Source organism: Mobula birostris, chromosome 8 (assembly GCF_030028105.1).
Source record: "Mobula birostris isolate sMobBir1 chromosome 8, sMobBir1.hap1, whole genome shotgun sequence".
Lineage (NCBI taxonomy): Eukaryota > Metazoa > Chordata > Chondrichthyes > Myliobatiformes > Myliobatidae > Mobula > Mobula birostris.
Window position 1 is genome coordinate 130121045 of NC_092377.1, and position 24560 is coordinate 130145604.

Below are 24560 nucleotides of genomic sequence, written 5' to 3' on the forward strand. Positions count from 1 at the left end.
CGCCGAAGACCCTGCGCCTCGGACTCCCGCTCGGGGTCCGTTCCGTCGCTCAGTTTACAGCATCGCGTCTTCTCTCTCTGTTCCCATCCGCCTTCTGCCCAAAGCCCGCGAAAACAATAGCTTACAGACACACAAGAAAGAATAAAATCTATCCCAATTGGTTAGCAAATGAATACAATTCTCGTTATCAGTAATTATAACCCAAGCAAGCTGCTAGAGAGAGAACCACTGTCTCAGTGGTTAACATCACAGAGAAGCCATTTTTTTTAACATACTGTAACAAAGAGGTCATTTTATTAGTGTTAGCAATAACATAAAAGAAGAAACCCCTTATACACGCATGAAAACACCCTGTTATTTTCCCACCTTTCCATAATCTGCCTCCCAATCATCCTCAGTGTCTCTGTTGCTATTGACTTAAATAGGAACCTGAGGGATAACATTTTCACCAAGAGATGGGTCTATGGGATGAGCTGCCAGAGGAAGAGGGTGAGACAGGTGCATTGACAACGTTTAAAGGACAGTTGACCAGGGACATGGATTGGGAACCTGAAGCTGAATATAGGTCAGGCATGGCAAATGAGACTAAATTAGATGGGGATCTACGCTCAGTGACCACTTTATTAGATACACCTACTGGTTAATGCAAATATCTAGTCAGCTAATGGCGTGACAGCAATTCAATGCATAAAAGCATGCAGACAAGACCAAGAGGTTCATTTGTTGTTCAGACCAAACCTCAGAATGGGGAAGAGATGTGATCTAAGTGACTCTGACTATGGAACAATTGTTGGTGCCAGATGAGGTGGTTTGAGTATCTCAGAAACTGCTGACCTCCCGGGATTTTCACACACAACAGTCTCCAGAGTTTACGGAGAATGGAAAATAGAACATCCAGTGAGTGGAAGTTCTGTGGGTGCAAATGCCTTGTTAATGAGAGAGGTCAGAGGAGAATGTCCAGACTGGTTCAGGGTGTCAGTAAATAATCACACATTACAACAGTGGTGTGTAGAAGAGCATCTCTGAATGCACAACTTGTGGAACCTGAAGTGGATGTGATGCAGTAGGAGAAGATCACACTGGGTTCTACCCTTAAAGTGGCCACTGAGTGAAAGTCACCATAGGCCAGCTAATCGCACCGGCCTGTTGCCATGCTGTATGAGTCTTTGCTATTGAAATATCCATGTACTGAATACTAACATTCAACATAATAATTTGCTTTGATGAGTATAGTTTATTCAGAAAGGAGCATCAGAGACTGAAAAGGTCACGACACCGAAACCACACACAAGATTCTATCAATACGGGAGAGAATGCAAAAGGGTATGATTGTTTTATCGATCGAGATTGACTTAACATTGGATTACAAAACTAAAAATGGGCCCTCAAATTTGTAGAATATGTTGAAGGAACAGGCAGTTGAGGAAAAGGAAGCCAGACGTCAGTGGAGAGCTGGAGATCGCGTGGTTGCCATCGAGCATGAATCCTGTCAAAGAAAAGTGACACAGTGTTAGTATTCATACAGGGAAGGGATGTGTGTGTGTGTGTGTGTGTGTGTGTGTGTGTGTGTGTGCGTGTGTGTGTGTGTGTGTGAGAGAGAGAGAGAGAGACGGAAGGAGCGGGGGGAGAGAGAGAGACGGACGGAAGGAAGGGGGAGGGGGAGCTATTGGTGATGTTCACACCTAGGACTTCAAACAAGACACCTATGGATGTACCTTTGAACAGAGTGTTTAAGGTAGAACAAGAGTTGCGCACACAATGAATACAGCAGATTTAAAGGCCCCAGTAGTTTTATTCTGTTTTTGACGTACCTGCAGTACTTCTCCTTTTGAGTGGGCCAATGCTGAAAGTTCCTGTTTGCTTAGTGCCTCCAGCATTCCTAGCGATTCTCTGGAGTGGACAATTCTGAAATATACACAAGAGGTATCACTGCTTGTTATCATGCAGAACAGAGGGACCTAGAGGAACAGATGCAGTCTTTCCTGAAAGTGTGACACAGACGGACAAGGTGGTGAAGATGGCAGGATATCGTATTATTGGTGTACAGGACATCAGTGAGACTGCACGGAGTACTTCGTCACGCAGCTTTAGGAAGGGTGTCAGTAAGCTGAAGAGGATGCAGCAAAGATTCAGGAGGATGTGACCAGGACAGGAGAGCTTGAGATATGAGAGGCTGGGCAGGCCGGGACTGATGTCTCTGGAGCGAAAGAAGCTAAGGGGTGACCTAATGAAGGTTTACAGGATTACAGAGGATGTACAGGAGCCAGAAGACCCACATTCAGTTTTTCAGCAGCAGCTTTATCCTCTCTGCCATCAGATTAATGACTGGCCCAGTTGCATTATTGTTTTTCTGTTATGACTTATAGACATATTTTATGCCATGCATGATACTGCTGCCACAAAAGAACGAATTTCACATCAAACACAAAGGCGGGATTCGTAGTAATGTGGGTCCATGTCCACAGATCTCTCACAGTTGCCAAGCAACTTGATAAGGTGCTTAAAGAGACTTATGGTGCATTTGCCGTAATTAGGTAGGGGATTGAGTTCAAGATCAATAAAGAAATGTTGCAGCTCTTCAAATTCTGGTTAGACCACACTTGGGGTATTGTGTTGGAGTTTGTTGGCTTCATTATAGAGAGGACCTGGAAGCTTTAGAGAGGGTGCAGAGGAGATTTACCAGGATGCTACATGGACTAGAGATCCTGCCTTATGAGGAAAGATTAAGCAAGTTAGGGATTTTCTCTTTAGGGTGAAGGAGGATGTGAAGGAGGATAATAGCGGTGTGCAAGATGATGAGAGGCATAGATGGAGTGGAATGGCAGCAACTTTTTCCTAGAGCAGCCATGGGTCATACATTAGGGCATACGTTAAAAGCGATTGGAAGAAAGTATAGGGTAGGGTAGGAGTGGTATGTGTGTGGCACGCACAGCCAGATGTGGTGGTAGAAGCACCACGTATTAATGATACATAAGAGACTCTGAAGTACATGGATGGAAGAGAAATGGATGGCTCTGTGGGAGGGAATGGTTAGATTGATCTTGGAGCAGGTTAAAAGGTCGGCACAACATTGTGGGCTGAAGGGTCTGTACTGTGCTGTTCTGTTCTATGTTCTATATAAGACAGTGTTAATAAACATGATTCTGATTCTGAAACGTGGGCAGATGGGATTAGGTTACAAGGGACACTTTAGTCAGCATGGACCAGTTGGGCTGAAGGGCTTGTTTTTGTGCTGTCTGACTCTATGACGGTATAAAGAAACCTAACCCTATGCCGTCTAATGTGTGTGACTAAGGAGATGAAACATTTTAATTTAATAGAGTGGTTAGTTGAGAAGTAAGATTTTATCATCTCGGATTTCCTCAAGGTTTATTGCAGATTGGGTCCGTAGTAAAGAAGGCAAGTGCAGTATTAGCGTTCATTTTGAAAGCACTAAAATAGAAGGATGTAATGCTGAAGCTTTATAAAGTGCTGGTCAGACCATATTTGGGACACTGTGAGCAAGTTTGAACCCCACATCTAAGGAAGGATGTGCTGGCTCTGGTGAAGGCTGAGAGATGGTTTATAAATTTTAATGTACGAAGAAAGTTTCATGTCTCTGGTCCTGTTCTCAGTGGAGATCAGAGGGATGTTGCGGAGGCAGGGGGGGGGGATAATCTCACTGAAACACACAAGGTACTGAAAGGCTTGCGTAGAATGGACATGGAGAGAATGTTTCCATCAACAGGAGAGTCTAGGATCTGAGGCACAGATTCAGAATAAAGTGATGTCCCTTTAGAACAGAGACAAAGTTCAATTTCTTCAGCCAGGGGGTGGTGAATCTATGGAATTCATTGCCACAGACCGCTGGGGAGGCCAATTGATTGGATATATTTAAGGTGGAGGTAGATAGGCTCATAATCAGTCAGGGCATCAAAGAGAATGGCGTTGAGAAAATCTAGACATGATTGAATGATGGGGAAAATCTGATGCCTCCAAAGAACATCCTTTGCGTGGAACACACACAAAAGTTGCTGGTGAACGCAGCAGGCTAGGCAGCATCTCTAGGAAGAGGTGCAGTCGACGTTTCAGGCCGAGACCCTTCGTCAGAACCTTTGCATGGATGCTGCATGATCTGCTGAGTTTCTCCAGCGTTTTGTGTGTGTTACTCTGCATTTCCAGCATTTGCAGTCAATAACCTTGACATTGAGTTTGGAGGCTTGTGTGTCTCATTGACCTGGAGAGGTCTGCTGGCTGGAGTCAGGTTATTATGCTTTGGCTCTTCGTAAGGTCACTCATGCCAAACAGGTCAAAGGGTAGAGGTCAGACTGTGTGGTTTACTAGTCCTCCAAGTTCAGGAGATCAGATCAGGGCGAACAACCTTGATTGGTCAAACAAAATTGTTACCGAAACAGCAACGAAGAATCCTACATCTGAGTGTGATGGTATTGCTGGGTCTCCACCGGGGACTAGCATGTCTGAAAGTAGAGAACCCTGAGAAGTTGCTACTGACATGATAAAGGAAGCCCTGAAACCACCAAGACCAAGACCAAAAAATGGTCAAGGGTAGACAGAGATGGAAGACCTTTATTGCTCCCCTAAGCATCAGCAGCGTGGGGGCAGTAAGTAAGCAGATTTGATGGGCATAATAGGCTATTTCTGCTCCTGTATCTTATGGTCTTATTAATGTATCAGCGTAGCCACAAGGATGGGATGTGGGCTTACCAGTGAGCACTGGGTCGTTCGGAAATTGCACAGCTGAATTTGACAATGCACATAGACATCATTCACCTCGCCCTGAAACTTAAAAGCTGAGAATTTGAATCGGCAAATGGGGGAGACGCCGCTTTCTTCAATCACCACCTCACTGAGAGAATTCGGGCACCTGCGTAAAAAATAAATAAGAAAACATATTAGACACTGGGAGTGCTGGAGCTACTCAGATTGGCAAAGCTAACTCCGTTTCTCATACAGAACGTGTAGGACCTCAGCATCCATGGAAAGCAGTAGACAGTCGGCGTTTCAGCCCAAGACCCCTCATCAGTACTGGGAAGCCAGAAGACGGCGGCAAGGGAACGGAAGGAGTAGGAGGACAAGCTAGAAGGTGGTACGTGCTCCTCCCCTTCCCCGAAACACCTTATTCTGGCTTTGCACCCCTCCTTTCCAGGGCTGATAAATAGACTCAGCCTGAAACTTCAACTAATCATCCCCTTGCATGGATGCTGCCTGACCTGCTGAGTTTCTCCAGCGTGTTGTGTGTGTGTTACTCTTCATTTCCAGCATCTGCAGAATCCCTTATGTTTATAACTGTTTCCCTATTTCCGACCTGCTGTGTTCTTCCAATCTGTTTTGCTTTGTTACTGTTTCGGAATGTACGTATCCTTTGAAAGTGTATGCATTAATTGGTATAGGTGTATCTTTGTATCGTGTACCGAGATACAGTGAGGCTTTGGCCTGCCTGTCATCCACCCCGATAATTTAATATGCAAGTGCATCGAGGTAGTGAAAATGAGAAACAGATTGCAGAACATAGCTTTACTGAGAAGCGTTATAGTGTTACAGAGGGTGGTCTGGAATGCGTGGTCTGTATCACAGTTTTATGCAGCAACAGCTTGGCTCGTGGCCACAAGATGCTGCCGGGTGTTGTGAATACGGCTCAGCACTTCACGGAAACCAACCTCCCCTCTATGGATTGTGTCTGCACTTCCCACTGCCTCGGTAAAGCAGCCAGCATAATCAAAGACCCCACCCACCCGGGACATGCTCTCTTCTTCCCACCCCCATCAGGAAGAAAGTACAAAAGCCTGAAACCACAGACCACCAGACACAAGGAGAGCATCTATCGGGCTATTACAAGACTACTGAATGGTCCCTATTACGATAAGATGGACTCTGGACCTCACAATCTACCTTGCCGTCACCCTGCACTTAGCTGTCTGACTGCAGTGCACTTTCTCTGTAACTGTAACACTTTATTCTGCATTCTGTTATTTTCCCCGCTCTACCCTGATGCACAGATGTGATGAAATGATCTGTACGGATGGCGTGCAAGATGAAGCTTTTCAAAGTAGCTCAGCACGTGTGACAATAATAAACTAATTTTCCAATTAACCACCAACTCAACTTGAATGTTAAACTTAAAGGAATGCTGAACTCGAACTCCCCACCTCCTATGCACTCTAATTTCTGAATGATCTCTGGAGCCATAGAGCACTACGCCACAGATAAAGGCTCTTTGACCCATCTAGTCCGTGGTGACCATCTTCTGCCTTGTCCCATGCCCCCGTACCCAGACTATTTCGCTCTCAACCATATACCTATCCAAACTTATCTCAGAACCCACATCCACCACTTCTGTTGGTAGCCCAATCCATATTTTCATCACCCTCTGAGTGAAGATAGTCCACACTTTATTCTTCATAACAAAGTGCATCACAATACCGCCATGGATGGCCCCAAGCCCGGCTGCGAAAGGAGGAGGGTTGGACAAGGGGTATGCAAACCCACCCTGTAAAAACCCAGGGCTACAGAAACGCCAACAGATGCTCCAAAGACCTCATCCCTGGGAGAGAAAGGATCTTTGCCCAGAAGATGTATGAAATCACGTGGTGAAAGTGGAAGCCACAGGGCTGATCAAACTTCTACAGGCCCAGGGCAGAGGAACTTGGCGAGCTGCTGTTGGCATACTATGCCCCAGTGGTGATGACGGGTTTAACAAGAAAAAATAGTGCAAAACACATTTCCCTCCACTGCATTCCATCTGCCAATTCTTTCCCAATTCTCCCAATCAGCACAAGACTCCCTTCCTCCGAGACGTACTTACTGATTGGTTATAAGTCCCCATTTAACCTGTGATGACGGGTCGCTTATGGGAGTGGCCCAGCAGTTCTCCAGTGTCGCTACGAACTGGTCAGCATCAAGGCCCTGGACGTGAATCCCGATGTAAACCTGACTCCCGACATCGAGGAAGATGGGCGTCTCGGTGTAGGCCTGGCTGTATCGCGCATCGCGGTACATGATCATTGTCGCTTCGAAGCGCTCGGTACCAGTAGGCAACACGATGCTTACAACGCTGTTTAATGAAAGGAAGACTTGCTTGAAATCACAGAACATAGGGCAGTAACAACAATGATGAAACTACAACAAAGAACCACAATAACATACGAGAAGTAGGCTATTGCAAAATCTATCTTGCCTCACCATTCATAAGACATTGGACATTGAACAGTACAGAACAGGAAATGGTCCTTCGGCCCCCCAATGTTGTGCAAAACCAATTAAAATAGTAAACAAATGTCCAACTAAACTAATCCCTTCTTCCTACATAATGTCCATATCTTTCCATTCCTTGAACATTCATGTGCCTATCTAAGGACTTCTTAAATTCCTCTCCGGTATCTGCCTCCACCACCACCCCTGGCAGCACAATCCAGGCATCCACCACTCTCTGTGTAAAAAGATTCCCTCTCACATCTCCTTTATCTGGAATTACACATCTTGACCCTGGAGAGAAAGATGCTCAGTAATTTTCATCATCTTAAGGACATTGATCAGACGGTTGTAGACTCAGCCAGCTCCATCATAGGCATAACCCTCCTCTCCCCACCATTGAGGAAAGTTTCAAAAGGTGGCCCCTCAGGTATGGGGCACCCATCATTAAGGTCCCTGACAATCAGGATCATGGCCTCTTCTCATTACTGCCATTGGGGAGGAGGTACAGGAGCCTGAAGACCTACTCTCAATGATTCAGGAACACCTTCTTCCCCTCTGCCATCAGATTTCTGAACAGTCAATGAACCCATGGACACTACCTCATCATTTGTCTATGTTTACACCATTTGTTTCTTCGTATAATTTATGCTTTTTTTTCACTGCACTCTCTCCGCAAAACAACAGACTTCATGTCAGCTGAGTCAGTGATAATAAACCGGGTTCTGATTCTGGAGAAATACAACATCTCAGTTTTAATGGCATGCCTCGTTATTCCGGGGCTGGTAAATTACCTCACTGAGCCCGTACATTGTTGGGATGTGGGAGGTAACGGGGTCAGGAGATGTTTTCTGATGCTAATTAAGATCGGCGCCCGTTCCATCAGCACCCCACTCACCAGCCCCATGAACAATCCCTCCCTCCACCTCCGGAACACACTGGGCATATTCGACAGAATACACCATGCTTACTTACCCTGGGCTACTCCAACAGCCCTTTCTGAAATCTCCTCCCAGCTCTGCCTGCTCGGTAAAGAAGGCAGTGGGGGTGGGGGGTGCTGGCAGGGAACAGTGTCTCCCACAGGATTCCACCCCCTCCCTTTCTGACTCAGAAATCTGTCAGCCATTCATTCGGTGCTGCTGGATCTGAACCTTGGGATCCTTCCCGACCAGAAACGCAACCATGTGACTATCTCCCCCACACAGACTGCACCAAAGAGGTGGCTCACTCCCACCTTGTCACGGGAGGTGGTCAGGGATTATGTAAAAAAATAATGGTCCTGTCAATGAAACCCAGCAACTGTTGAAAATTAATAAAAATTAAAGTTGTTGACAATGATACACCAGGCGACATAAAGACCTTACCTCTTCACAATGCTCCCCAAAGGAAGGGACAGATTAATTGTCAGCGGGACTGCGCAGGAGAATTCTACGGATAGTGCCCGGTTCCTTACAACAATTCCATTTCCTGCACCATTATATCCGTGGACAGTGTTGGAATGTATAAAGTGTGTTCTATTTACCTAGTTGTTAGAAAACATCATATTATTGAGTCATAGAGTATGGAAGTGAGCCCTTCGGCCCAACTCATCAATACTTGAGTGTCCATATTAACTTTGTCCCTCTTTCCTCATAGATGCTGTCTGACCTGCTGAGTGTTTCAAGATTCAAGATTGTTTATTATTATTCTTTAGTAAACAGGCGTAAAGGAGAACGAAATGATTGTTACTCTGGATCCAATGCAGCATAACACACATACACACACATCATTAGCTTAAAAACACAAAATATAAGAGTAACCACTCTCGTAAAATACAATGTACTCATTTGTTTGAGCGTGAGATGAGATGAAGGTGTCCCTTTAGAACAGAGATGAGGAGGAATTCATTTTGCCAGAGGGTGGTGAATCCGTGAAACTTATTGCCACAGATAGTTGTGGGGGCTAAGTTATTGAGTGTATTTTATGTGAATGTTGATAGGTTCCTGATTAGAAAGGGCGTCAAAGGTTATGGTGAGAAAGCAGGAGAATGGGGTTGAGAGGGATAATAAATCAGCCATGATGGAATGGCGGAGCAGACTCCCTGATGGGAGTGGGACAAGCAGTCCCTGAGCATCTCTGGAGCTGCACACTCCAGCATACTCTGAGATTGTAGGCATTGAATTGTACAGCACAGATTCAGCCCACCCTGTCTAGGTCAATTGTAATTCCCCTCCATAATAATCGTGCGTTAATCTCATACCTCTCCATGTCCGGTTCATGCAGATACGTGCCCAGATGACACGCAAATACGGGTACTGCTCCTGCCCCCACTGCCTCCTCTGGCAGCTCATTCCACAATCACGAAGAAGGCACGCCCGCACTTCCACCCCATTAGGAGTTTGGCGAAATTTTCTATATCACCAAAGGAGCTGGAAGACTTCTCCAGATGTACCATGGAGAGCATTCTGATGGTTTGCATCACCACCTGGTACAGAAGCTTCCGAGCACAGGATCGCAAGAGGCTGCAGTGTGGTGAGGTGAAGACCCAGCTATCTCGATCAGGAGCACTGCCCCCCAACCATCGGGGACAGCTTCTAGAGGAGGTGTTTCAGTGTCACTCAGTGTAAGACATGCCCTCTTCTCAATACTAGAGAAAGACCCGCACTCAATGGTTTAGGAACAATTTCTTCCCTATCACCATCAAATTTCCGGTTGCTCCCTAAGCACTTAGATCACTCTTCCTCTTTTGCACTACTTACGTATTTACAGGGTTGAAAGGTCAAATGCTAGTCAGCACGCACTTAAGGTGAGACACGGTAAGTTTAATTGCGATGTGAGGAGCAAGTTTTTTTAAACCGAGATTAATGTGTGCCTGGAATGTACTGCCAGGAGTGCTGGAAGTGTTATTTAGATAAATAAGCGTATGAATGTGTGAAGTAAAAGGAATCTGACAGTACGCTATGGGATAAAGGGCAGGAGGTGGGTAACCAGAGGGACGTAGGAGGGGGGAGGAGAAGGGGGAGGGGGGCCAGAAGAATGAGAGAAATCAACGGGGGAATTGGAATTTGCTGTTGGAATTGGTTTATTGTCATCACGTGTACCAAGATACTGTACAGTGAAAAGCTTGTCTCGCATACTGTTCATACAGATAAGATCATTACTCAGTACATTGGGGTAGAACAAGGTAAAACAATAACAGATTGCAGAATAAAGTATAACAATTACAGAGAAAGTGCAGTGCAGGTAAACGATAAAGTGCAAGGTAGATTGTGAGGCTAAGAGTCCAATTCGTTTCGTTGGAACTATGGAACTACAGTATCCCATAACAGCAGGATGGAAGCTGCATTTGAGGCTCGTGGTATGTACTCTCAGACTTTTGCATCTTCTGCCCAATGTGAGAGGGAAGAAGAGGAACTGGCCGTGATCGGGGTTGGAGGGGTAGTCTTTGATTATGCTGGATGCTTCACCAAGGCAGTGGGAAGCTTAGACAGAGTGAAGCTGATTCCTGTGACGTGCTGAGTTGTGTCCATGATTCTTTGGATGTTTCTTGTGGTTATGGTCAGAGCAGTTGCCATCGCAAGCCGTGATGCATTCAGATAGGATGCTTGCATGGGACATCGATAAGTGTTGGTATAAGTTATCAAGGACACGCCAGATTTCTTTTTGTAAAGACAACCCCAGAAGGACTAGCATATAAAAGCAAGGATGTACAGCTTAGGCTTTATAAGGCGCTGATCAGACTGCATTTGGAAGTTAGTACTTTGACAAAAATTGGTAAGGGTGGACGGGGACATGCCAGATTTCTCCAGCCTGGGTCTGACATCATTGTGGAAGTAGAGGAGGCTATGGACAGGCATGTTGGTGTGGGAATGGCATGTGGAATTGAAATTATGGCTACTGGGATCAATATATAGGGGGAACGTCGACTCAGACCATGAGAGGGCTGCGTCGGGCCTTTTCATGCCTTACAAAGGGCAGATTGGAAGTCTGTGTGGGGCGCTAATCAATATATAATTGGTATGTAATTACCTGGAGCTTCGAGCCGCAGGATCTTTGATGGCTGTTGAAAGTGAACATAGTCCTCCCGTGGCTGAGACTGGCCTTGCAGTTGGGATCATTCAGGTGAAGAGATTGAGCCACCCACCCATCGCTGAATAAAAGGCAGCGTGCGAATGAGATGCTGCTGTTGGAGCCATTGCACGTTAGCTTGTAGTCTGCAAAAGGAAGGCCATTTCCGTCAGTAACTGAGAATTGACAGGGTCGGTTTCCGAGTAAACAACATCAATAGCCTGCCCAGGTACAAACAGGTGTACACCATGGACAGTAAAGTTCACCAACACTTCCAATCCTTCAAGGGGGTAAAGATATTTGACATGCCCGATTAAACCTCTCAAATGTTTATCGATGAGGGTTCTTATTAATGGATACCACCTTCCTGAGGAATCACCTCTTAAAGATGTTCTGGATGTTATCACTGCACCATGAATGGATGTGTCATGGCTTGTACTGCAATTGCTCTTCCCATAGCCACAAGAGACTGCTGAGAGCTGTGGACACAGCTCAGCACATCATGGAAACCAGCCTCCCCTCCATGGACTCTGTCTACATTTTTCACTGCCTCGGTAAAACAACTAGCATGATCAAAGACCCACCCACCCTGGAAATTCTCTCTTCTTCCTCCTCCCATCAGGCAGAAGACACAAAACCCTGAAAACACAAACCACTAGCTCAAGGACACCTTCTGCCCTGCTGTTACTAGGCCATTAAATGGTTCACTAGTTTAATTAGTTGCACTCTTGATCTTGAAATCTACTATATTGCCTTGCACATTATTGTTTACCTGAACTGCATTTTTTCTGTAGCTGTTACAATTTATTCTGCATTTTTATTGTTTGACCTTTGCACTGTGTAATGAATCGATCTGTATCAATCTAATGCAATACAGGTTGTCCACTCTATCTCAGTACATAAACCGTTTTCAGTTCAATTTCTTGATGGGGTCCCTATCCCTCGGGCATGAAATTGATGAGAACAAGGTTGGTATTTAACTGAGTGGGTAAACAGACTGGTCCAGATAGGGTAATGGATCATACCCCATCTAGCTAACTGACTATTCTAGTTAGAATGCCGAATAAAGGCCATAAGACACAGAGCATAGAGCTAGAATATAGGACATTAAACTTGGAACAATACAGCACAGAAACAGGACCTTCAAGCCTCACGTCTGTATCCAACATGAATCCGCTCTGCCTGCCGCACATTCCAGGCTCCCACCATGCTCTGTATGAAAAGCTTGCCCCGCAGATCTCCACTGAACTTAAATGTATGCCTTTTGGTGTTGGACATGTCAACCTGGGAATAAGATGCCAGCTGACTACCCTATCTATGCCTCTCATAATTTTATACACTTCTATCAGGTCTCCCCTCATCCTCCACTGCTCCAGAGAAAACAACCCAAGTTTGTTCAACCTTGCTTTGCAGTACATACCCTCTAATCCAGCAAGCATGCCGGTGAACTTCTTCCTGCATCTCCTCCAAAGTTTCCATATTCTTCCTCTGATGTGGCGAACAGCACTGCACACGACACTCCAAGTGTGGCTGAACCTAGGTTTTATACAGCTGCAACGTGCCACGTTCTCTCTCCTGTATTTATCCCCAACCGATGAAGGCAGGCATGCCATTTGCTTTCTTCCCCAACTTGTCTTCTTACGTTGCCACTTACGATGGTCTTGAACCCCAACATCCCTCTGTATATATGTGCTGTTAGGGGCCCCGCCCGTAACTGTCTGCATTTCCCTTACAAGTGCAGCACCTCACACTTGCCTGGATGAAGCTCAACCCAGATCTGTGACCGATTTATATCCCGTTACATCTTTCGAAAACCCTCTTCACTGTTCACAACACGGCAATTGTTATGTCATCTGTATGTAAACTAACCAACCTACCTCCAGAGAAAAACCTTGTTTTACATGCCATCCATACAGAACATTTCATTAGAGCCCCTGTATCCAACACATCATCCAGTGCAATATCCCCCATCTCCAAAGGAATCCTACCACTAACCACCTCCCCACCTCTCCCACTTTCCACAGGGATTTCTCCCTCTGCGACTCCCCTGTCCATCCATCCCTGTCCACAGGTCTCCCTCTCGGCACCTATCTCTGCAAGCGGCCCAACTGCCACACCTTCTCATTCACTTCCTCCCTCAGTTCCATTCAGTGGCCCCAAACAGTCCTACTAGGTAAAGCGATACTTCACCTGTGAGTCTGCTGGGGTCGTCCACTGTGCCCAGTGTTCTGATACGGTTCTATATTGGTGACACCAGTCGTAAACTGGGGGACCACTTGGTCGAACACCAACGCTCCATCCACCAAAAGCGGAACTTCCCAGTGGCCGAACATTTTAATTCTGATTCCCATACCCATTCAGAAATGGGCTCCATGGCCTCTTCTTGTGTCAAGATGAGGCCACCCTCAGGGTGGAGGAGCTGCAGCCTCCGACCTGATGGCATGAATATCGATTTCCCCTCTTCTTCTATTACCCACTCTAGCCTTTTACCTCTTCCTATCTCTATCACCTCTCCCTGGGTCCCATCCTCCTTCCCTTTCTCCTATGGTCCGTTCTCTTTGCCTATCAGATTTCTTCCTCTCTAGCTCTTTGTCTTCCCTACCCACCTGGCTTCACCTATCAGCTTTTAGCTATCCTCCTTCCATTCCCCCCACCTTGTGTCTTCCCCTTTCCTTATCAGTTCTGAAGAAGGGCCTCGGCCCAAAACATCCACTGTTGATACATTTCCACAAATTCTGACTGGCCTGCTGAGTTCCTCCAACATTTTTTGTGAGTTGCTTTGGATTTCCGGTACCTTCAGACTTTCTCGTGTTCATTATTTCATTGCACTGCTGCGTTGAGGAGTACAAGGGAAAAGCATAAAAAAGTATAATAAACTGCGGCAATTACAGAGAAAATATAGTGCAGGCAGACAGTAAGGTGTAAGGTCATGACGAAGTGGACTATAAGGTCGAGAGTCCATCTTGTCATACTGGAGGACTATTCAATAGTCTTCTAACAGCAGGGTAAAAGCTGTCCTTGAGCCTGCCGATGGGGTGGGGGGTAAAGAGAGAGTGTCCATGGGAGGTGAGGTCTTTGATTATGTTGGCTGATTTACTGAACTGGTGAGAAGTACAGACAGAGTCCATGGAGGGGAGACCAGTTTCAGTGATATACTGAGCTGTGTCCATAACTCTCTGCAGGGCAGTTACTGTCAAGCCGTGATGCATCCAGATTGGATGTATTCCCAATGCTTCATCCATAAGAATCACTGAAGGCCAATGGGGACATGCTGGATTTCTTGTGTGGAAGTCTAAGCTATAGATGTGTCGTGGACAGTATATTGACTGGCTGCATCACAGCCTGATGTGGAAACACCAATGCCCTTGAACGGCTCAATCATCAGGCTCTTGAACTAAAGGGGATAACTTCACTCATCTTCACTTGCCTTATCATTGAAATGTACCAAAAACCAATGGACCCAGTTACCAGGACTCTGCGTCTTATGTTCTTGCTATGGACGTATTTATTTATCTATTGATCAGTTAATCTGTCTATTTGTTTGTTTATTCACTCATTCATCCATCCATCAATTAATCTTTCTATTTATTTATTGATTGATAATTGCTGTCCTTTGCACAATGATTGAATGCCCAAGTTGGTGAGATCTTTCATTGATTCTGTTATGTCTAATATTCTATTATGGATTCATTGAATATGCCCATAAGAAAATGAATCTCAATGTTATAGATGTTGACATATATGTCCTTTGATAATTTCTCTTTGAACTTTGAAACCAGGGTATGACTAGAATATAAAATCAAGGATGTACTGCTGAGAATTTATAAGGCACAGGCTAGACCACGTTTGGAATATTGTGAGCAGTTTTGGGCCCCGTATCTAATGAAGAATGTACTGACATTGGATAGCGTCCAGAAGAGGTCTACAAGAAGGATCAGAGAAAGAAAAGCTTAATTATGAGGAGCGTTTGATGTCTTTGGGCGTGTCTTGATGGAGATCACAAGGATGGGGAAGGGGGTCTATCTTTATTGAGACTGCCTGATAGTAGAAGTCCTGGATAGAGTGGACGTTGAGGGGACTTTTCCATCTCTATGATGCCACAGCATCAGAGTATTTAGAACTAAGATGAGGTGGAATTTATTCAGCCAGCAAGTGGTGAATCTGTGGAATTTGTTCCAAATTTGGGTGTATTTAAGGCGAACATTTTTAGATTCTTGATCAGTAGGGGGTTTTGAGGGTTATGGAGGGAGAGTGGAGTTGAAAAACATAACAACGTTTGAATGGCAGACTCAATGGGCTAAATGGTTTAATTCTTCCCCTAAACCTCGTGTTGCACCTGTGCAAGAATGCACTTTGCTTTTTACACTAAAATGGGCTTTATTTCATGTTCTAATTGTGTTCTTTCTTCAAAAAAATATAGTTTAATTTATGCTTAGTTTGTATTTTTCTCTGAACATCGCTTCCAATGTCTTTAATTTTAATTTAGCTCTGTGATTATATGATGCTAATTGTCAACGATGATGTTACAAGCATTTCACTGCACACGTGCCTGACAATACACTAGACTTTGACTTTGACAGCCTGGTATGGCAGAGAGTTACAGGTTCAGCCACCTCCATCATTATTGAGGATATCTTCAAGAGGCTGTGTCTCAAGAAGGCGGCACCCATGGTCGAGTACCCTCGCTCTCCGGAACATGCTCTCCTATTATTACCATAATAAGGGAGGAAGCACATGAGCCTGAAGATTCACTCTCAATGAATCAGGTACAGCTTCATCCCTTCCACCATTAGATTCCTGAACAGTCCATGAATGCTACGGTATCATGCTATTCCTCTTTCATACTAATTATCTTTTGCTGCTTGCAGCATTTTTGTGCCTTGCACTGTACTGTTGCCGCAAAACAACAAATTTCACAGCATAGGAATGTCAGAGATAATTAACGTGATTAAGATACTCGCTACTTCCAGAGTAACGTGTACCCTATTGGCCTCCATCAGCCTTGTAGTACTTGCTGTAATAAATAAACATAATTGCAAACTTATCAGCTGTTCAATGGCGAACAAAATTAATTCAGGAAGAAGAGCTTGCTCCATTACCGTAAGTGCGGTGATTGGCGAGATTGGTTGTCGTATTACAGAAGCAGCCGTAATTGCCTCCTCGCTCTCCACACCACTCTTCAGCCGTGCATTCCTGATCTCTGCATGGATTGGTTATCGCTGAGGAAAACACCGGGGCGTTAGTTCACCGCGAGAATCAAACCTCGATGGATCTACACACACAGACATTCAATGTTGACACAAACCTGGCTAAATAGTCTACCCCTCCCCGCTCGCCCCCTGTGGGTCGTGGAGTGATACACAAGGTTAAATAGAACAATGTTGCACAGAGTCAGACAGACCGCAGAGTACGTTACCCCGAGAGCAGCATTACAGGTACTAGAGGTTAGACCACACTTGGAGAATTGTTATCAGTTGTGGCCACCTCATTATAGGAAGAATGCGTAAATTTTCGAGAGGGGGAAGAGGAGTTTTACCAGGACGCTGCCAGGATTAGAGAACATGTCTTAGGAGGAAAGGTAAAGCAAACTAGGCTTTTCTCTTTGGAATGAAGGATGATGTGAGGAGACGCAATGGGGGTGTCTAAGGCAATAGGGGCACAGATGAATAGACATCCAGGGACATTTTCCAGAGTGGCATTGGCTAATACTAGAGGGCATTCCTTTTAAGTCAAGTGAGGAATATTTAGGGGAGATGGCCGAAGGGTGGGCTTTTACACCGAGAGTGGTAAATGCATGAAACACACTGCTGGAGTGTAGTAGAGGCAGATACAGTAAGGACATTTAAGGGCCTCTAGGTAGGGATATGAGTGAAAAGAAAAATGGAGGACTACGTGGGAAGGAATGGTTATACAGACCGTGCAGTAGGTTAAAAAGTCGGCACAACATTGTCTTATGAGGATAGATTGAGTGAGCTAGGGCTTTTCTTTTTGAAGGGAAGGAGGATGAGAGGCTACTTTATGGAGGTGTACAAGATAAGAGGGATCAATAGAGTAGAGAGCCAGAGACGTTTTTTCCAATACAAGGGGGCATAATTTTAAGATGTCTGGAGGTGGGGGTGTGGGGAAGATGTCAGAGGCAATTCAAACATAAGTTTTTTTGCAGAGAGTACTGTGTGTGTGGAACACACTGCCAGCATAGTGGTAGTAGATGAAAATACTCGGGAGATATTGAAGAGACTCTCAGATAGGCAGACGAATTATAGGAAATGGAGGTCTATATAGGAGGGAAGTGTTAGATTGATCTTAGGCTAGGTTAAAAGGCCAGCACGCATCATGGGCCAAAGGGCCTGTACAGAGCTGTTGATCCCTAGGGGAATGAAGAGTGGCTAAAATGGGGTGGATAATACCACGAGGGGAATAGGCAGGGTGAGGGCATCGTCTTTTCCTCTCATTCGGGAAAATTAAGAACTAGAAGGCAGAGGTTCAGAGTGGAATGGGAAAGATTTAATAGGACCATTTTACTGAAAGGGTGGCTTAGATGTGCAGTGAGCTGCCATTGAATGTGATTAGGGCAGGTATAATAACAATTTTAAAAAGACGTTTGGAAAGGTAAACGGATAGGAAAGGTTTGAAGGGATATAGACCAAATGCAGGAAAATGTAACTAGCTTGGACTGGACACCGTGGTTGGCATGGATTGGTGGGGCTGAGGGGCCTGTTTCCTCTAACTCGATGAGAAACTGAATGAGCGGAGCTTGTTCAGCCAACAGAGGCTGGGTCTGTCCTTCCTGAAGGCTGAAGGGGGGACTTAATCGAGGCATACTAGGTCACCAAAGGCAGATCAGATTTAGTAACCTTCTTTCCAGAGCAGAGATGGCTAAAGGTTTAGGGTGAGCATAGGCCGGTTTGGAGGAATCTGTTTTTATAATCCCTCCCTCACCAGACGGTGTTTGGGATCTGGGAAACCCTGCCTGAGCACCAGTGCTTTCCAGCACCCCGTCATTCACTGTTCAGAGTAAACTCTTCACCATCCTCAGACCTACATGAGAACATAAGAAAATCTGACTGAGTGGTGCCACGACAACAATCTCTCACTCAATGGCAGCAAAACCAAAGTGCTGATTGTTGACAACATGAGGAGGAAGTCGGAGGCCCATGAGGCAGTCCTCATTAGGGGATCAGAGGTGGAGAGGGTCAGTAACTCTAAGTTGTTAGGCATTATCATTTCAGATATCTGTCCTGGAACCACCACATAAATGCCATCAAAATTAAGGCACGACAATATCTCTATTGTCATAGAAGTTTACGTAGATTCAGCTTGTTACTTAAAAGTTTCGCAAACTTCCATAGATACACAGTGGAGAGTATCCTGACTAGCTGCGTCACAGCCTGGTACAGAAACACCAATGCCCAGGATCAGAAAAGTACACTGATTTTGTTCATTTACTAATTAATCAAAAGCACGCATACCAGGATGAATTCCTCCATCGATAACTATTAGGAATTAGTACACAATTTTATAGCGCTGTAGCAGTATTGGGAGTGTTCTAATTGACTCCATATTTCATTTAAATACATAATATATTACTCAGTTAAATGGTAGTTTGTCTTTTTATACCATTTTAATTATTTCCATGAAACTTCAGCTAATAAGGACAGATGCTTAATTGAGCTAAAACGTACTGGTCCTGATGTTCCCCAATGAACTAGAATCCTTTGTATTGCCATTTGAATTTTTTTGTATTTGCACACTTTGTCATCTTCTGCACATTGGTTCTTTGCCAGTCTTTATTTATGTCCAACTTTTCATAAATTCCATTGTATTTCTTTTTATGTAAATGCTTGCAAGAAATTGAATCTCATGGTGGTGTATACATACTTTGGTACGAAGGACCTGCCCAAAGTCCAGGGAATTTTGGTAAATTATCACAAATATATCTATTACAACTACTGCCAATTCTTTCAGTGTCCTTAAATGTATCCCACCAGGACCAGCGGACATGTCTACCAGTTTGTTGATCACCACACCCTTTAGTGTCAATGAGTGTATCGAGGTCCTCACTTCCCATTGCAGCCCTAAAATCTCCCTTTGTCATGTTCGACGTGTCTTTGTGAAAACTAACAGAAAATAGTCACTCAAGGCCTCAGCGATATCCACATAAACTATTATAAATTACCCCTTCTCATCTTACAAGTTCCTACGTCCACGTAAGCAACCTTTTCCGTTTTATACAATTACCAAAACTTGTACTGTCCTTTTTTTATATCTTGCGTTACTTTACTTAGATAATCATTCTTCTGCTTCTTTATTGATCTCTTTATGGTTCTTTCTTTCTTTATAAAGTCTTCCTAATCTTTCAGTTTCCCACTAACTTGCTCTGGAACTAAGGTCACCCTGACCAAAATAAAATTGAGAAGAATTCCTCCCAAGACCCCTTGCACCTGAAGTTATGCCCCCTGATACCACACACTTCTTTCATGTGGCGGGAGACTTTCTAGAATATAGGAATGAACAAAAATATATTTGTAGTTCTTACGGCAAATTCTGGGATTGCGCAAGGCGGGAATATGCACCCCCTCGAGGATGCATCCTTTCTCGTAAGTGGTGATGGCTCTGCAAAGCCGTGTACCATTCGTGCCATGGAGGCACAGATCGTACACACAGGACTTGTAAAAGTTCTCAGGGTCCAGACGACGGTGACAGGCAGCGAAGGGTCCGGCGATGTCGAGGATGATGGAGCACAGGGACTCAAAAGAGGGAGACTGGGGACACCGAAGTTCGGTCACGTTGGAGTTATCTTCACACCTACAGGAGAACAGAATTCAGTGCATGGCAGGCCAGTTATGGTAGGAGGCCATTTTGTCTGCGTGTGACCTGTTCCCCCGTGAGATTGTGTGTGTGAAGGAGGGGTACCCCATGTGTGTGTGAACGATTGACAGAAGGAGACAGAGAGAGAGAGAGAGAGAGAGAGAGAGAGAGAGAGAGAGAGAGAGAGAGAGACAGAGAGAGAGAGACAGAGAGAGGGATATCCCCTCCAGTGGTGGGTCAAAGGACCTGTTTCTGTGCTGTACAACTTGATGCATCTGATACTCAGTGATGCTAATCCATTTCCTTTGCCTTCACATTCTCATCCGCTCTCGCCACCAAACCCTTCCCCTCCACCTCCAAGAGTCTCCCCTCGCCCAGACTCCAGCTGGAAATTTACAGTGATTGGTTAATCCTCTGAGCCTGGATCTCTGGGTTGTGGGACAGAACCGCCTCCTCCAGGAAGCAGTTAAGCAGTTACACAGGTTGCGGGGGTGCTAAGGAATGTAGACAACAGGCCTGTCTTTATTAGTCAGCGAATGTAGGTATAAAACTCTGGTCTAGAGTATCGCATTCAGTTCTGGTCACCATAGTACAGGAAGGATGTTGAGGATTCGAGGAGGGTGCAGAAGAGGTTGCCCAGGATGCTATTTGTATCAGAGGGTATGAACTATAAGGACTATTTGGACTAACCTCGGTTGTTTTCTCTGTAGGGGCCAAGGCTGGGGGAGAGCGGATGGAAGTTTATGAGATTACGAGAGAGGTAGAAAGAGTAGACACGTAGAATAGTTTCCTACAATCCAGAAATATCTAATATCAGAGGATATGCATTTAAGGTGAGAGGGGGAAAGTTGAAAGGAGGTGTGCGGGGCAAATTAAACTGCACTCAGCCCCTCTTACACAATGTCCATATCCCTGTATATTCATGTGTCTCTCTCTAAGAGCCTCGTAAATGCACCTATCGTATCAGCCTTCACCAACGCCCTCCCCCCAGCAACGCATTCCAGGCCCCCACCACTCTCATTGACCCACACAATTGCTTTGAACTTGTCCCTGCTCACCTTAAATGTATGCCCTCTAGTATTAGATATTTCAACCCTGAGGAGAAAGAAACCGCCAGTCTACTCTTTCTATGCCTCTCATCATCTTATAGACTACTATCAGGCCTCTGCCGCTCCAGAGAAGACAATAGGGTGGGGAAGAGAGTGTTTGGCACTCTTCCTTCATCATTCCAGGCACTGAGTACAGGAGATGGGACGTCATGCTACAACCTATACAAGATGTTGGTGAGACCACACTTGGAGTACTGTACTGTATGCAGTTCTTGCCACCCAGCTATGGGAAGAATGCCATTAGACTGGGGAGGGTGCAGGAGCGACTCACAGGGATGTTACCAGTGATGGAGAGGCTGGACAGGCTGGGACTGTTTTCCTGGAGTGAAGGGGGCTGAGGGGTGACCTGATAGAGGTTTATAAACCATGAGGGGGAAAGATAAGGTGGATGGTCACAGTATTCCCCTGGGGTCAGGGAATCTAAAACCAGGGGGCAAGACGGGAAGGAGAAGATTTAAACGTACAGGTTTCCACAGACGACGAATGTAAGGAGTTGATGGAGGAAGTGGCAGAACCAGGTACATCAAAGACCTTCAGAAGATATTTGGACAAGTACTTGGACAGGAAAAGTTCAGAGGGATTGATTGTGGAGTGGGTTAGTAGGTTGACTCAACACTGTGGGCCGAATGGCCTATCCTGGCTGTTCTGCTCCATGTTCTAAGATGCTTTCCCTCAGCGAATGGGACTGTATAAACAAGTGTTCTGCAAGCCGTTCCCACCTCTGAGAGCTGTTGGTGATTCCCCAGGCGTAGCCGGGCTCGCTGCCATTTCTGGAAGGCTCCAGATCGTCATCAGAAGGATCGTCATTCCAGTTGCCACACATCCCACGCAGGAGGCCGGCAGAGGACAGTCCTACCCTCACAAAGATGGTCCCCTCCCCATCGAAACGCACGTCCAGCTGGGACGCTGTGACTGCTATGACATCACCACCCACACTGGATACGCGGGCGAGGGAGGGGCTGGTGAAGGGTAGAGAGATGAGTGCCCCGTTCATCTGAGAGGAAAAGCAAAGTGAGAAGTTAGTTTGGTTGTCCACTTGATACCATTCTGTCTTCCTCCACACCGTCCCATCACTCAGACCCGAGGTCAGACACAGAGTAAAGATCCCTCGACAATGTCCCATCACACACTACCGGGGTCAGACACAGAGTAAAGCTCCCTCCACACTGTCCCATCGCACACTCCTGGCATCAGATGCAGAGTGAGGCTCCTTCCACACCGTCCCATCAACTCTGAGTTTATTGTCTGATGCTCAAGCCTATGTATGCACAGGTGCAAAGAAAAACTTGCTTGCCGCAGCATCGCAGGTACTGAGCGTCGGAGACACAACATTCACAAGCACGGTAGTATAAAGGTCAGCGCAGCATTTTACAGCACCAGCCTCACTGATCGTGGTCCAGTTCACGTCGCTATCTGCAAGGAGATTTCACTTTTCCCCATGACCACATGGGTTTTCTCCTGGTGCTCCAGTTCCTCCCACAGTAACCAAAGGGTTGGTAAGTTGTGGGCATCCTATGTTGACACTAGAAGTTTGGCAACACTTGCGGGCTGCATTACGCTGCACAATACTCTATGCAATCACTACTACAGTCTATAACAGTCACTATTCTGGTCTATGCTGCTGACTCTCCTCCTCTCTACACACTCTAGTCTACCTCCTACTGTACGCTACTCACTGAACTCACTACGCTACTCGCCGCGCTGCTTGGCTCTTCGTGGTTCATCCCTCGCCACTCACCGTCGGCGGCCTTCCCCTTTCAAGTACGAAGTCGGCGCCCACCAGCTGGACCCTGACACGGGTGACCCCCTCTGCCATCTCGCCTTCCTGCCACTTCTCCGCCGTCACTCGAAACCAGGGGACGGAGGCATTGCAGCAGACCTCGGCCAGCGTGTGTGTGCAGTAACCCCGGAGGTTGGCCAGTCGGCTGTCGAAGGTGAGGAGGTGGGCCCCTCCGCCTGTGACGGTGCAGAGGGCCTGGGCGGTGAAGCAGCCCCTCCTGCCCCCGCGGATGGTGCACACCTCCCCAGCCCCGCAGCCCAAGGGGACGCACTGGACCCTTCTTCCCTGGGAGCACTGGCAAACCTCCGCACACTCTGGAGACACCCTTCGCTCTCCCAACTGCAAATAGACAGAAAGACATTAGTTCCTGGCTGAGAGACAGCCACTGTAACAGTGTGTAAAGACACTGGCTCGAATCTCCAGAATACGGGTTCGATTCCAACCTCCTGCCCTGCGTACTTATGTGCAAATTAGAATATGTGTGTGCATTAGAGACAGTGTGTGTGTGTGTGTGTGTGTGTGTGTGTGTGTGTCTGTGTGTGTGCGCGCTTGTGCGTGAGAGAGAGACTGAGAGAGACGCATGGAGTTAATACACGTGTTTATGCATGTTAGAGACCATCTGTGCGAAACACAGTGTGGGAGTGAGGAAACTGCATACGTGTAACAACTCACACAAAATGCTGGAGAAACTCCACAGGCCAGGCAAAAGAGTAAAAGAGTTGACGTTTCTGGCCCAGACCTCGTCGACTGTTTACACTTTTCCATAGATGTTGCTTGGTCTGCTGAGTTCCTCCAGCATTTTGTGTGTTGTTTTGGATTTCCAGTATCTGCAGATTTTCCTGGGTTTGTATACGTGTATGTGCTGGTGAAATAGGTAATGTGTGGGTACTTTAGATACAGTACATGAGAGAGACAGACAGATCGGGACAGAGACAGATTCAGAGAGCCAGAGCAATTGAGAGAGCGAGAGAGGGCCAGAGAGAGCCAACGAGACGACACAGTGCCAGAGCGATAGAGAGCCAAAAAGAGCCGAGAACGAGAGCGCCAGAAAGAGCCGAGAGCGAGAGCGCCAGAAAGAACCAGAGAGCGAGAGAGACAGAGAGCGCTACACAGAGCCAGGGCGAGAGAGCCAGAAAGTGCCAGAGAGCATGACGCAGAGCCAGAGCGAGAGAGAGACAGAGACAGAGAGACAGAGAGCGTGATACGGAGCCAAAGTGAGAGAGCCAGAAAAAGCCAGAGAACTGGAGAGACAGAGTGCGTGACGCACAGCCAGAGCGAGAGAGCCAGAAAGTGCGAGAGAGCGTGACGCAGAGCCAGAGCGAGAGAGAGAGCGCCAGAGAGGCGACACAGGGCCAGAGAGAGAGCGCATGACGCAGAGCGAAGGAGGGAGAGCGCTAGGGGGGAGCGCGAACGGGAGGGGGGGAGAGCGAGCGACAGAGGGAGTGTGCGCGCACCACACGGAGCGAGCTGGAGGGGGAGAGCACGCGAGCCACACGGAGCGAGACAGCGAGAGCGCGAGATATAGAGATAGAGATAGAGACGCAAAGCCAGAGCGAGCGAGAGAGGTAGACAGTGAGACGCAGAGCCACTGTGAGCGAGAGAGCACGAATGAGTATGTAAATGTGTGT

At 46.3% G+C, this 24560-nt stretch overlaps 1 protein-coding gene across 1 annotated transcript in view; it reads right to left on the reverse strand.

Annotated features, from left to right (window-relative positions):
* Positions 1-1223: 1223 nt before the first annotated feature.
* LOC140201708 (alpha-tectorin-like) overlaps positions 1224-24560 on the reverse strand; it is a 52915-nt gene continuing 29578 nt past the window's right edge. Inside the window, exons 13-22 of the mRNA XM_072266254.1 lie at positions 22891-23271; positions 21872-22146; positions 19772-20040; positions 16335-16454; positions 11197-11381; positions 8553-8710; positions 6803-7051; positions 4705-4864; positions 1812-1905; positions 1224-1486 (exon numbers count right to left, since the gene is read on the reverse strand). Coding sequence (XP_072122355.1) covers positions 1386-1486; positions 1812-1905; positions 4705-4864; positions 6803-7051; positions 8553-8710; positions 11197-11381; positions 16335-16454; positions 19772-20040; positions 21872-22146; positions 22891-23271 — 1992 coding nt within the window. The 3' untranslated portion in view covers positions 1224-1385. The remainder of the gene's footprint in view (positions 1487-1811; positions 1906-4704; positions 4865-6802; positions 7052-8552; positions 8711-11196; positions 11382-16334; positions 16455-19771; positions 20041-21871; positions 22147-22890; positions 23272-24560) is intronic.